Source organism: Tenrec ecaudatus, chromosome 2 (genome assembly GCF_050624435.1).
Source record: "Tenrec ecaudatus isolate mTenEca1 chromosome 2, mTenEca1.hap1, whole genome shotgun sequence".
Lineage (NCBI taxonomy): Eukaryota > Metazoa > Chordata > Mammalia > Afrosoricida > Tenrecidae > Tenrec > Tenrec ecaudatus.
Window position 1 is genome coordinate 132,831,867 of NC_134531.1, and position 15,730 is coordinate 132,847,596.

At 36.5% G+C, this 15,730-nt stretch overlaps 1 protein-coding gene across 2 annotated transcripts in view; it reads left to right on the top strand.

The window, feature by feature from the left end:
- Nucleotides 1–15,730, top strand: part of SLC12A2 (solute carrier family 12 member 2) — a 93,748-nt gene that overhangs the window by 48,277 nt on the left and 29,741 nt on the right. For both annotated transcript variants that reach the window (XM_075541488.1, XM_075541489.1), the window contains exons 10-14: nt 3,813–3,964; nt 8,437–8,544; nt 10,533–10,656; nt 12,551–12,652; nt 14,719–14,874. In XM_075541488.1, the coding sequence (XP_075397603.1) occupies nt 3,813–3,964; nt 8,437–8,544; nt 10,533–10,656; nt 12,551–12,652; nt 14,719–14,874 (642 nt within the window). The remainder of the gene's footprint in view (nt 1–3,812; nt 3,965–8,436; nt 8,545–10,532; nt 10,657–12,550; nt 12,653–14,718; nt 14,875–15,730) is intronic.

A 15,730-nucleotide genomic window follows, 5' to 3' on the forward strand; every position in this document is an offset into this window, starting at 1 on the left:
ACTTATCAAATTCTTGGTGATTCGGTGATAGAAGCCTTGCTTTTCATGCACGAGAACCTAGTGCAGTTCCAGACAAAAGTACTTCCTGCAGACCCACCCATAGCAACCCATCTGTTGCTATGACGTCAGACAGCTCTCAGCAGTGCTGCCAGACTAAGATGGACCAAGAAGACCTGTGATCTGCTTCTAAAAGTCAGCTAATTTCTGCAAACCCTGTGAAGCACAGCAGTGTGGACAGCCTTTTGTACATGTACATGTAGTCACCGTGAGTAGGAGGCTGCCACTGGGACAGATAGCAATAAAATTTGCATTCACCAAATATTTATCAATTACCTCAAGTGCATTACACTTTAAGGAAAGTGTAAGCATTGTTTTTAATGCATATGCACTTTAAGCGAGATGTTTATAATGTTATAAAACTTTATCTAGTACACGACCAGTTAAACATCTCTCATTTGTACAATTCAGTGGTACCAGGTACTGCAGTCACGTTGTATCACACCACCACCACCACCACAAACCAAATGGTTCCATATCTCAAACACACTATAAAGGCAAATATTAGTGCATTACCTGTATCAACAATCACAAACTTCAATTCAGAGTCTAACTTCTGAAGTGGCTTTTGCATTTCAGGATAAGAAAGCTTCAGTATTGCAATACAACTGATTTGTTGACAACTAACAACAGAACTATTTTCCCCGTCTCTGCCACTGTCTGCTTAAATGTAATTTGAGTAAGTGCTAGAGGCAGCATTATCTAACAGTATATTGAGCTAAATTACCTCTTTATGAAGACAATGGGGGGGGGCAGAATTTGGAGTTTTTGGGGTGTTTTTTTTTTCACAATTCATATTTAAATCTCAAGTTTATTTTGAAATGACAAATATATTAAAAAGAATTTGGGTTTATCCAACATTCTAATATTGTTCTTGTGTAGTTTCTTTATAAATTATCTAGATAAAATTTTAGTTTCATATAATTGAGTATGATTTTACTTGGAGTATAATTAGTTATAACAGGTAAACATTTATATTTTTATCTAACCCTCATTTTATTCTGTTTGCACTAGCCCTTGGTATAGTAGGGAGCGACCTATTTTCCCTGATGTTCTGTAGCTGAAACAGTTAAGACACTCTTGTTAGACCAGTGGATGTGTAACTTGCTCAAAGCAGTGGGCCTCCTTTGTTCCAAATAATTGTAGGTGTAGGACAGCAGAATACGAAATACAAAGAATCATAGTTGCTTTTACTACTGATGGAAGACATGGAACCCCTCTCCACTCAATTCCCCAATGGTTTCAGACAGACGAGAGATGGTTTTTCACAGTTTGATTTGAAAATAGAAGCCATTTAGGCATAAAGACTATGTACAGTCTGTCTAGTCATTACATTATACCTTGTTTTCTGTTATTGTTATGTTTTTGTGTGTGTTTTTAACCTCATATGATAAAGCACTAGTACTTCAAAAATAACACATCAAGTCTAGGAAATAGTGTTTGTCAGGCGCCACTGAGTGGCCCCATGCATAACAGAAGGAATCAGTCTCTGCTGGGTCTGCGCCATCCTCACTGTTGTTCCTGTGCCCGAGCGCATGATGTAGCCACAGTGTCAGTCCACCTTGTCATGATTATTATTTGCACATAGCAAGTTATTCCAAACATCGAAGTGTTGTTTCAAAGTAGTATTTTAAATGTTTTATTATGTAAGTTTTAAATTTTAAGAGGAAAGCAGAGTTGAATAAACCCAATATAACTTTCACCCAGCTTCAAAAAGTTAAAAAGATGATTAACATTCCAGTTGTCTTTCCTCTATACCTAGTGTGCCCCATTGACTAATTTTTGTAAATCATTTTATTAGGGGCTCATACAACTCTTATCACCATCCACACATACATCAATTGTGTAAATCACAGTTGTACATTCATTGCCCTCATCATTTTCAAAACATTTGCTCTCCACTTAAAGCCACTGGCATCAGCTCCTCATTTTCCTCCTCCCTCCCCGCTCCCCCCATTCCTCATGAACTCTTAATAATTTATAAATTATTATTTTGTCCTATCTTTCCCTGTCCAACATCTCACTTCACCCACTTTTCGGTTGTCCGTCCTCCAGGGAAGAGATTATATATAGATCCTTGTATTTGGCTCTGCCTTTCCACCCCACCATCCTTCCACCCTCCTAGTATCCTCACTCTCACCACTGGTCCTGACGGGATCGTCTGCCCTGAATTCCCTGTTTTTCCAATTCCTATCTCTACAGTGTACATCCTCTTATCTAGCCCATTTGTATGGTAGAATTGGGATCATGATAGTGGTGGTGGGCGGGGAGGGGAGGAAGCATTTAGGAACTAGAGGAAAGTTGTATGTTTCTTCATTGCTACATCGCACCCTGACTGGCTCATCTCCCCATGACCCTTCTGTAAGGGGTTGTCCAATTGCCTACAGATGGGCTTTGGATCTCCACTCCGTACTCCCCCTCATTCACCATGATTGATTTTTTATTCTGATGATGCCTGATCCCTGATTCCTTCGACACCTTGTGATCACACAGGCTGGTGCGCTTCTTCCATGTGGACTTTGTTGCTTCTGAGCTAGATGGCTACTTTGTTACCTTCTAGCGGTTAAAACCCCAGGTGCTAAATATTGTGATAGCCGGGCACCGTCAGCTTTCTTCATCACATTTCCTATGCACCCGCTTTGTCTTCAGCGATTGTGTCGAGAAGGTGAGCATCATGGAATGGAATGCCAGTTTAATACAACAAAGTATTCTGGCATTGAGGGCGTACTCGAGTAGAGGCCCAATGCCCATTGACTAATTTTAAGCAAGTCAATCTAAGCAAAGGTATCTAATATTTTCCTAAAGTCTGAGAAGACCTGTGAGAAAATGGTACAAATAGAATTAAGTTCATTCAAATGAGAATAGCTTTCCACAAAGCACTTTGATCTTTGACCAATCTACAAGGATAAAACATTTGGAGGTATTTGAAACTTTCAAGAGTTTAAGGAAATCTTAACCAAACCAGCCAGGTACAAGATTTTCTAGTATACCATTCCTTATGGATGCATATACAGCTTTTAAAAGTACATAGTCTCTCTCTACAGGCTGGTCCTTTCCCAGTTACGACTCCAACATCCAATTTTCCCTTCTGTGTTCCATAAATTTGCCCTCAATTTGAAAAAAATGTACCAATGCTCATCTGCCCCCTAATCCCAACCTGTTCTTCCTCACAGTCACCTTCATTTCCACTACGTGCAGCTTCTAAGTCACTGAAAAGGCTTCTAGTCTGTTCTTGAGCTAACCAAACTAAAAATTAAAACTTACTGCTGGCAAGTCAGTGCCTACTCACATGACCCTATAGGAAAGAATCAAACCACCCATAGTGTTCCCAAAGGTGTATTCTTTATGGAATATCTTTGGTATGTTTTCTTCTGCAGGGCCACCAAGTTTTTGACTAACTACTAAGTATATTAACCTCTTGTTACTGGATTTCCTTAGTAGCAAGTGCACCTGTTCCTTCTGACCTACAAATTCGACATTGTTAAAGATAACACTGTTAAGAAAAGATCTCTTCTCAACCCAGGGACTGCCTATATTTTTCTTCATAAAAGGCTTCATATCACTATTTAAAAATGGGGACCATGATGCTTTCTAAAGTCTATTCACAGTAGTCATTACAGTTGTTAACTGTAACCTGTATACTATTATAAACAAGGATGTTAACATAGTACTGTAGTTTTAAATGAGTATATGTATTTCATAAGTGAATGTTAATGTTCGCTATACTCTTGTTCTCATTGTCATTTATGCTTCAGGCGCTTGTGTTGTTCGGGATGCCACTGGGAACATTAACAACACTATTGTGGCTGAGTTAACAAACTGTACTTCTGCAGCCTGCAAACTAGACTTTGACTTTTCGTCTTGTGAAAGCGGTTCTTGTTCTTATGGCCTAATGAACAATTTCCAGGTAAGCATGGAAATCCTAGTTATATGGAGAATACTCAAAGGGCATTCTGTATTTCTGTAGCGGCCAGACAGCTATTGAAACTGACCCCTTTATTTTTGAGCCAGTCTTTTACTTATCTACAAGGTGACTTTAGGGGTTAGTTTCAATTCAAAGTTTGAATAGGCGATATATCACGAGAAGTCTTCTGGTCTCACCCAGTCCAGTAGGCTGTTGTTTGTTTTATAGGAATTTGAAGTTCTGTTCCATATTTTTGTACTTGGTCTCAGGGTTTCTCTATTGTGACTGTTACTTAGAATGGTAGGTAGTGATAGGCAGGCACCATGAGATTCATGTCGACCAGTGTTTCTCAGAGTGGTTGATAGCACCCCCTGTAGGGTGCTGGAAGGATGCAGGGGCCCTGCAAAATCAGATCCCTACAATTTGTCCTGGATTATGGACCGTAGTACAAAAGTTTTTCATTTCCAGGGGGGCACCGAGTAATTTTTTTTTCTGCGGGGTGTGGTAGGCCAGATAGATTAGGGAACCTGTGATTGTAGACTATCATATAAAGGAGCCCGAGCGATACTGCCAGGTAAGTGTTGGGCTGCTAACCTCAAGGTCCGCAGTTCAAACTCACTAGCAACTCTTCAAGGAAAAAATGGGATGGTCTGTTCCTGTAAAGATCGCCAGCCTTGGAAACCCTGTATAGAATGGCGCTGAACCAGAATCGATGCGCTGATAGTGGAGTGGGTATTTGTCTCACAGATGAAATGATTCTTTGGAGTCTTGGTTTCCTTCTTTCTCTTTAGCTCCGAACAGGGAGAAACCAATAGGTACAGATGGCCTGTGGTAAGCTTTTAAGATTCCATACTTCAGTCACCAGATTAGATATAGAACATAATTGTATGAACTATATTATGCTAATTGACCAAGATGATGTAAGATAGTGGTTTTAATTTTTCATACCTAGAAAACCAATCCCACCAAGTCTTTGCTTTTGTCTAAGAAGTATCTAGCTATTCCCCCTATGTATTTTGTTTTATTTATGACTATATGCATATATAGTCACATTCATCATACAAATATTCATACAGGGTAAGCCAAAAAGTATTGCTAGTAGCATTCCAGTTCATGTATGCAAGGGTTTGTCTCCAACAATAAGTGTTGAAACATGTCTGATTAGTTGAGAGCCCGACCAGTTCTTTGAGTAAATACTTGTCCTCGTCTCATGAGAATGCCATTGAAACAAAGGTCCCTTCAGAGGGGATCTTCTGGGCCTGTTAAATTCAAGGCAAAGAAGGCAGCTTGGAACGTTGTGGTAACGGTTTCTTTGGGGTTCCCAAAGAGATCGTCTTCATAAAGTTTTTTTAACAGAGGCAGCACAATCCTAGGGGCTTAATATGAAGACGTTTTAAGAAAATTGGTGAGAAAATAATTTTTTAAAATTCACTAAGGAATCATTTCCCATCACAGCAATGCACCTTTCTCATTCTTAAAGAGCAAGGCAGCATTTCATGAATACGCTTTACTCCATCCACCCAACAGGCCGAATCTTGCCCCATCACGCTCTCTCTGTGTCCCCAAACACAAAGCACATAGAGAAGGATTCTAATTTTAGTTCCTTGAGAATGGCAGGAAGGGGCCCAGATGGCATTGTTGGCTAAGTATTGGGCTACTTAACCACAAGATCAGTTCAAATTTACCAGGTGCTCTGGGGGAGAAAAATGAGACTTTCTGCTCCGGTAAAGATTTACAGCCCCGGAAACACGGGCCAGTTTACTCTGGCCCTTAGGATCGCTAGGAGTCGAATCCACTCAGTGGCAGTGAGGATTTTTGAGAGGATGCCGAAATTACCATGTGGTAAAACTTGAAGAACACACAATTCTTCAGGGAGAGGTTAGAGAGATGGAAACATTTCCTTTAGGAATGTATAGGCTTAGATTCAGGATACGCCAAAAAGCAATAATCACATATTTTGATAGTTTTAATAAGTGGTTCTGTGGGTTTTTTTGTTAGCTATACTTTCTGACTTCCCCTTTATGATGGACTATGTTATTTAATGCCTAAATATTGATTTAGCTTTACTACTCTTCGCCCCCAAGGTGATTCCAATGCATATTAATTCCACATGTGTCTGCAATTTGGTTATTTTACAAATAATATCCAGGTTTTTGTTTTTCTATTTGGAAAATAAAAAACAATAATCCATCTCCCTGGAAAAGTAAGTTCTCCCAACATATGGAAAAATTTAAATCAAGTATGTCTTTTCAGTTCAAAGAATAATTTAAAATGTTAGATGAAATACTTTTGTAGATAAATTGTACTTCAAATTTAAAACAGTCCCATAAGTTATGGAGAAAACCTTTCCTTTCCAAATTCTTTATATTGTATTTGCTACATTCTAGTGCGATGGTAAACGTATGTTCCCTGCTAAAATCAGCTCAATTTTCTTATTTGGGTTGCCCTCATAAATGCCTTGTTTTAATTGCTTTTTTTAAAAGTATTTATCATTATTAGTGTTAATTCAGTATGACCCAAAAAAAAGTTATGTAGGGGTAAAACTCATTTAACAACAGAATTAGAATCTGAATGTGCATGGAAAGTTAGTGAGTGTTGTAAAACAATGTAAAGTAGACACGAACTATGTAAAGATTAGGATTCCCCCGTATTTGGAGAGTACCTATCCTTCTGTTTTTTATGTTACTTCTGTTACGTCCTAAATGAGAAGGCAAATTTAACTCAGTTAAATGTATGGATATTTTAGAAATTGAGGAAAAATAATGTGAGATGTGGAGTAATTAATTACTAAAATCAATCTTGAGAATTAGTGTGAGAGTCGCTTGGTAAATGCTCAGATGCTGTTAAGTATCTCAAAGGGTGTAGACTGAGAAGATTCAAGCAAAATATTCTGTGGTAAATTTATAGAATAGATGGGTTCTACTGACTCAGTGAAAACACAAATTTTGCCTCTAAGTTTTTCAAGTCATGTATGAAGACAATAAACAATCATTATGAAGTTAGTGTCTTTCAAAACCAAGTATCTGTTATATACAATATAGGGCATGTTTTATTGTGTATAGGTTCATTTTGAGTCAGAAATGGCTCAACAGAACTTAATAAGAACAAAATGTAAATATTAATATAATAATTTTAAATAAATTTTTATTAATACTATTTTCATTTTTTCATATATACTTTCAAGCAACTGATATTGGCTGCGCTATCAGTGATAATTCTGAATCCAATTATGTAATAGAAGTTTTTTTTTCTAGTCACAAGGCAATATTGTAGAAATGAAACGAAGTATTCATGTCCAGCTAATGATTCAGGCTAATTCTGACATTGATATTGTGTATGAAAGGCACAAACATTAGGCCCTGCCCAGTGACTGGAAAGTGCCAATTAGTTCTTTTATATTGTTCCCTTTAAAGACAAAAATGTGTTGTCATTATCAAGCCTAGAATTGTCTTGTTCAAGCGAAGAGGAGTTTAGTTTAAAACTGTGTTCAAATTTAAGTAATTGCTAAATATATTTATATTTTAGAAAGTGATACAAAATAAGGGGTTGGGTAAAGCCTTTAAAAGTACAATCCCTTGTTTGGAAAATGAAGAGTGGATGAAGGAACATAACTTAGGAACACATAAGTAAGAGACGGTTGCAATTTCACAAAGAAACACTTTATAATTTCCATGTTATACTTCGGGAAGATAGGTAACCTGGCTTTTTTTTACTCTAAAGCGTTAAGTTTTATATATGTTTAAAGTTCCCTGGTCAAACTTTTGATGGATTAGTTAATAAGCAATATGTGAGATTCCTTCCTTGGACTATCAGTTTAATATTATTAGGAGATGAAAAAAATTCAGTTAGAAATTTGTTTGTTTAATATTCATAGAAAGGTCATTGCTACTGTTTTTAAAAGTTGAAAAAATGTGTTCTTCATATTTAACACTGAGTCTTCTGAAAGCTCTGAATCAATCAGGAAAAGACATTTAAGTATAAAATCCGTGTGTGGTTAATCCACTTGTCAAATATGGTTGTTGCATAATGTCCTCAGAGCTAACTTTGATTCTGGTTTGTGGTGTCAAATTACAATCCAGTGCAAAAATACTTATAAGCAACTTACCATGATTGTCTTAACCCTGTGGTCTCAGTTGTCATGTTCCTAGTTAATAAAATGAAAGATAATTCTTTGCTACTGAAATAATAAATCTGAGTGATGATTATCCTTTATAGTTCTAGAAATTTATAATGGATACTCCTCTCAATTTAATTGACAAATTTCAAACTGAAAAGTTGATGATATTTCCCCCATTTGCTTTTTCTTGGTTTCTCTGTGTATTCTTTCTGTCTTCCCTCATGAGAACAAGTTGCACATACCCTGACATGGCAGGCAGTTTCCTTCAGAAGCATCAACAAGCTAATCCCACTAGTGGGCCCTCTTTTTAATAGCCTGCAAGACTAATTGTTCTATCTTTTTTATTTCTCTTTGTAAGGTAATGAGCATGGTGTCCGGATTTGCACCATTAATCTCTGCAGGTATTTTTTCAGCTACTCTTTCTTCTGCACTAGCATCCCTGGTGAGCGCTCCCAAAATATTCCAGGTAAGTTTGTCCACCCTGAAAAACTTTATTCAAGGGGCTACTAAAGTAATAATTTTCAACTGAGAATTGTTATATTTTCATATTATTTTCATTGTTCCTCTCAACCTTACATTGTTGTCAGTTGCCGTCAAGTTGGTAGCGGCATGTAGCAGCCCCACGTACAACAGAAGGAAACACTTGTTTCCCTGTTGTGCAGTGGTGGCCTGTGTGTTGCTGTGAGGCTGGAAGCTATGTCTTCGGTATTCCAAATACCAGCAGGGTCACCCAAAGAACAAGTTTCAGCAGAACTTCCCCACTAAGAACAGACTACCAAGAAGAAATAAAATGTCCACTTGGGGAATTAGTCACTGAAAACCTCATCTATGTAGATGATGATGTGTCTACAACCACTCCAGGGGTTACAAACCAAATCTGATTAATAGAAAACTTGTACTTACCTTTTAAGATGTGGTAAACTCACCTTCACTTTGAAATGATTGAGACAAGAGACAACCCCTGTGGGTAAAATCTTCATCATAATCACCATTTTCTTCAAACATACCATGCATACTCGAGTATAAGCCGGCCCAAATATCAGCCAAGGCACCTAATTTTACCACAAAAACTGCATTAAAAATGTGCTGGAAAACTCAGCTTATACTCGAGCATATACAGTACCTTTAAATAACTGAGCAGCCTGTGAGCTTTCCTGTGCTAAATAAGGCTAAATAAGAACCGTACACGCTTATTCTCCCTTATCCACGAATGCTAGCTTAAGCTGCTCACTGTGCGCTAATTATTGGGGTGGTGCTGTCTTCCTAAATGTTGTCATGCAGTTTTGCCACTCGGATGTGTTATTAGCATAAGTTAATAAACTAGGTTCATAGATCATAAGAAGTATTTTATCCCAGTAAGCATGGTGCATGCTAACCAAAATGGTCTAATTTTGAAATGCTTCATTGTATGAAATTATACTATAACTTCTGATTATTATTTTTTTTTCAAGTTTAGAAAAGGCTAGGGTATCGTTTTTTTTCCGTTTTTTTTAAAAATTTATTAATTTATTTTTATTTATTTACATTTTATTAGGGGCTCATACAACTCTTATCACAATCCATACATAAACATATACATACATCAATTGTATAAAGCACATCCGTACATGCTTTGCCCTAATCATTTTCTTTCTTTTTTTTTTTTAATCTTTTTATTGGGGCTCATAAGGCTCTTATCACAATCTGTACATACATCACATGAGCAAAGCACCCTTATACATTCGTTGCACTCGTCACTCTCATAATTCACCTTCCACTTGGGTTCCTGGAATCAGCTCGTTTTCCCTTTTTTTCCCCCCATCCCCCTCCCTCCCCGATCCCACCCCTGGTCCCTTGATAGTTTATAAATAATTATTATATCTTATCTTACACTCCCCGGCGTCTCCCCTCACCCACCTCCCCCTTGACAATCTCCCAGAGAGGAGGTTACACATAGATCTCCGAGATCGGTTCTCCCTTTCTACATGCTCTTCCCTCCTGGTGTCGCCACTCCCACCGCTGGTGTTGAGGGGTTCGTCTGTCCTAGGAATCTAGGACAGATGATTATTATTATTAAGGGAAAACATTGAATAAGATAGACAGACATTCTCTTCCTTTAATGAACATTCAACAAAAGCAGCTGATGAACCTTAATTACTAACTCAAACAATGAAATGTAGGTTCTTCATCTGTATTCTTAATGTTGTAGAAGAACCTAGTAAAGGTGGAAATTTGTATTTTAAACCATATTGAGTCATGTTTTAAAGAAAAGTGGTTGAGTTTTACAGTTAGTCCTTGCTTTATGAAGCTTAGACTTTATACTTGGGTTTCACACCTATGACAAGGTGAATGAATGCCAGACAGGAAAAGGAAGGCCAGTAATTAGAAACTCAGATGACTTTCCCGGATTGCCCAAACTGCAAGTATATTTGTATATGTATTTATCTTATCTTAATGCTCACATCTCTTCCTTAGGCCCTGTGCAAGGATAACATCTACCCAGCTTTCCAGATGTTTGCTCAAGGCTATGGGAAGAACAACGAGCCTCTTCGTGGCTACATCTTAACCTTCTTGATTGCACTTGGATTCATCCTGATTGGTTAGTCACATGAATGGTGCACAAATGTAGAATATGATACGCTTTTAATATTAGTTGGAAACATCCATGTGTTAAATTAGTTTGTTAGTCCAGGTAGACTAGAAAAGCAAATTCATAGACACTCCTGTGTATAGGAAAGAGCTTTATATACAAGAGCTAATGAATATTGAGAAAACATGTTAGCCCATATGTCTGATGCCAGTCTATAAAGTCCTCTTCAGACTCACGAAACACGTGCAATGATACCGAGTACAGGAAGCTCACAGGCCAGTGGATGGGAAGTCTTGTGGATTTAGTGGCGTTGTAAGCATCTCAGCATTGGCAGGGGTCTCCACTTGTCTCCTCCTGCTCCCTGAGCTCTGGCTGCACCAGAGTAGCTTCATGTGGCTTCTCGTCAGAAATGTCCCCCAGGGAGTGGGCATGTGTCCCGCTTCCAGCGAGTTACTAATCTCCTTAATGCCTCCAGATGAGGTCATCAAGCTGTGACCTGATTGACAGGCCAAACTCCACCCGTCACTCTTATTCCTCTCAAATTGACAACAGTATATAGCTACCACAATTATAAACCAAAAATTACTTTGTGTGGAATATGAATAATTTTTTCTGATTAATATGTTTGTTAAAATTGCCATTACTAATTTATCATTAGGACAAGAAGGAATTTTCTTGCTCCTAAAAGAATAAAAAACTGTGTCACCAGCATGGAGATAAGGATCTTAATGTCCGCCACAGAAGGGGGGGAGCCTCCATGAACCTTCTTTTGTTCACTTTTGCCAATGATCTCAAGCAAATGGACCTTAAGTAGCTAAAAATACATTAGACCTTTAAGTTTTAAAGAATATCATCTAACCACCCAGAGTATTGTACATTAAAATCTAATAATAACACCTCAGTTTTAGGGAATGTGTGAGGAAATTTTCATATAATGTTGGTAAATATGTGTTTGGTATATCTCCCTTGGACTAGACTTTAGAAAATCGCCATATGTGTCCAAGAAATAGCTGTAAAGTTGTTTATAGTATCATTAATGTCAATAATGAAAACTTTGGAAACAACTTAAATACATATTCAATACATAATGAAACTGAGAATGGGTATTTAGCAGTTAATGGATTTATAGTGGTTTTCATTTGTTAATGTGGGTGAAGTTCAAAGTCTTATTGGAAAGTGATATATTATTCATGTAGTTTTTCATTAAAACATTAAAATTAAGACTATAGAATTCTTGGATTATATGTGTATGTAATAAATCTTTTCCTTATGATTTGAAAGAATATATCAATTTCAGAATTGTGAGTTATAAAGATGATTTGCACTCTATTTAAAGATAGATTTCTTTTTTAAATAGTTGTATTGGCATATAATTCACATATCACACAGTTCAACAGTTCAATGATGATTGAGAAGAGTTGTACAATAAAGTATCAGTAATTGTTAATCCATTCTCTCCATGGTTTACTTACTCTGGATTTCTTATACAGGAAAACATTCAAAAACAAAAAAAGAGAGAAAACAGAAAAGCCTTAATCGGAAAGAAAGCAGAGTATATTAAAAAGTGGAACAAATTCAAAATGGGCCCAAACTTCTATCACATGATATTAATTTCTTTTTGTAAAAAAATAAATTGCTACCTCAATTGGTTTCAAAACATTCTTTTTCATTATTATTATCAATCATTTTATTGGGAGCTCTTAGAAATATCATAGAATCCTGATAGCGCATTGTAACCTGAAAAGGGTGGATTTCTGTAAAGCAAAGCTGTGATATGTGCGGCCCAGGTCTAAGCGTTTGTTAAATCTGAATGGTGGGCAGAGGGTGGGTGTTCATGGCAGCGTCAGCTGAACTTTCCGGATGCCTGACACGTCACTAACGGGACCTCATGTCTCTTTTGCAGCTGAACTGAATGTCATTGCTCCGATAATCTCTAACTTCTTCTTAGCATCGTACGCTCTGATCAACTTCTCAGTGTTCCACGCATCGTTAGCAAAATCACCAGGTGATTTTACGTTTTTCTAAAGGTTTCATAAATTTTGATATCATTTTTTATTTTAGAGGGAAAAAATAATGCATTTTAAAAGATGTGTGTGTTATTCATTGAAACTTAATCTGTCTTTGTGCAGTATTGTGTAATTCTTAAATTATGACATTTATGGATAATTTTAACTACCTTTAAAGTATTTAAGATAGCAATAATTCTCAATTCTGACGAATGTTATGAATGATAATTTTATTTTCCTTTCCTCACCCCTTATTTATTTAGCTGATTTCTGTTCAATTGAATTCTAAGGTTTTTCTGATTACATACTAGCATTCCCAGCGTTAGGAACATCAGACTTAAGTATAACCTGTCGTTATTAACTTTTATCATATTAAAAGTATGGTACATACATGGCTTGTAATCACAAATGGCACATCTTGGCTGCACATATCAAAATTTATTGCTGTATTTTTATGTTAAAGATATTTTATTGTATCTGAGAATATTTCTTTAATTTTAAGTAGTATATAGTGAAGGTTTAACAAAGAAGAAAGGTTATAAATTAAAACCTTATTAATAGAGCTTAATTTTGGGTGTTAACACCAAGCATAGCCAAATATATATATACTTCTTTTTTAAATGTGCACTATATGTTTATATACTAAGGGAAATGTTTGATTAATTGTGGTTAGGTATCTAACTATGACAACTTAAACAGATTTGACTAACAGATTTAGAAATTGAACTCATTTGTAAACCTTTTCAGATGGGCCCTGGTGTAGCGCAGGGGTTGAGTTCCCAATTAAAGACTGAATGGTGGTAGACACCCACGGGTTTTAAGGGAGCAAAATATGACAATCTGCTGCTATGCAAAGGAAAGCCTAGAAAGCCGTGCAGGGTGGGTCCCTGAGAGTGAGTGTCGACTTTGGCCGGCATGGGGCTGGTGGGATTGAGCCCTTTCAGAAGTTTGAGTGCAACAAGTCTGATGTAGGGAGTCTTTGTCAACGAGATGGCTCTTTTGAATAAACATTAGTAAATCAGGAAAGATAATAAAGGAGCAAAAACACAATGGAAAAGTGAAAAGATACAGCAGGAAAGATAAAGTGGGATGATTTTGGACATATAAATATTTCAACTTTCACTATTAGTTTAAAAATATAACAAAATGTTCTTTAAAAATATTTTTTGTGTCTGGAACTATCTGTGAGGGGTTTGCTTCTTTGTAAAATATTAGAATTTGGGTCAAAAGCATATGAATACTAATTTTTCCTTAATGAAATTTAAAAATACTATTACAGATTTTGTTTGAGTGTGCTTTAATTCATAAATGTTTCACCAAATGGTCATGTTTTTTCTATTGTTAGCTTTTAGTTTCTCTAGCCAGTGGATGAATTTTTAATTGTTGTCATGAGTATTTTGTCTGAATCATTTTGCGTATATGTCTTTTTTAGTATTTGGTTGTTTGTCAAAACCAAAAGTTGAGTCAAAAATCAAGGACTCCGTTTGGAACCTTTCTTCCTTTTTTAAACCTTCTGTAGTTTTTATCATTCACTATGCTTGGTTGATTTACTTTTTTTTTTAAGAGTGTAAGAATGCAAGAGTAATGAAATAGTAATGTCAGAGTGAATCGATGTATAATCCTATTTGTGGCATCCAAGAATTTTAACATCTTAAGATTCAATTGTGATCAGTAGTCATCATTAACATTAAAAAACACCAGACTCACTACCATAAAGTTGATTCTGATTCACAGAATCAACTCTAGGGTACAGAGTAGAACTGCCCCTATGGGTTTTTGCGACTACAATGGGAGTAGAGAGCTTCATTATTCTCCTTTGAAGTGATTGGTGGTTTCAAACTGCTGACCTTGTGTTTACCATCCCAACCCCTAACCACTGTGCCACCAGAGCTCCTCACCATTAAATACTGGTATGTTTTAGCCTTACATTTAATGCTTAAAACCAGCATAGCGTGGTAGCTAGTCTCTTGGTAAAACTTATTCTGAGCACGCACATGTAGCACTATAAAAAGAGGTGAGTCCGTGAATGATAGTGTTTAATCGCTTTGTGTGTTGTTATTGTTAGGTTGGCGTCCTGCATTCAAATACTACAACATGTGGATATCACTTATTGGAGCAATTCTTTGTTGCATAGTAATGTTTGTCATCAACTGGTGGGCAGCATTACTTACATATGTTATAGTCCTTGGGCTGTATATTTATGTTACCTACAAAAAACCAGGTCAGTATTTCAAGCTGGAAAACTAGAATTTTTAAAACACTGATTTGAAAGATACATTTGTTGTGTGTATTAAACTGGTAATATTTTATTTCCAAATGTATATAGCTTTAATCAGATGATTATTTTGAAGCATTTTATTTCTGTGCAATTTCATTTTTACCCAAAATTAAACTTAACTCATTTTACTTACAGAAAAATACAAAATTCATACAGTATTCAGCTTCATTCAATATATTTTAAGTTAGTCTTTGAAAGAGTTCAGATTTGTGGTACTATCGGTTATTAGCCTAACAAGCATGTGTGATATCTGCTGTGATGTTAGAACTGTAGCAAGAATCATGGAATTCACAAAATATTAGACGATACATAGTATGTGCCCCCTGATCTCTGTGTAGCTGGAAACATGGGAAAAACATGTTTTAACTCCAGAATAGTTAAAGATTACTTGTATGTCTTGTTGGCATATTAACATTAACCCAGTGTTCAGCATTAAAGCCATTGTAGAGCCTGACACAGAAGGAAGCTCCAGCCGGAAAGGCTTGGAATGAGCGGAAGAGGTCGTGTGCTTGCCAAGCAGAGATTTTATACAGCAGGAGGCACTTTGTCATCCAGAAAGGAGAAATGAAGTGTCTTATACGAGAATGGTGACTCTGAAAATGAAATATATAATGAAGCTATTACTTTAACCATTTTAGAAGCAGTTATTTCTCTAATTTGCCTATTTTGTCTCCCAAATAACATATTTCGAAAACCGTTTGGCGTCCAGATTATTTTTCTTAGTAAGAAATAAATGCATGCTGACACAACCTAAGCAATTAAATGCTCTACTATTTATATTTGATATTTGTACTATGCC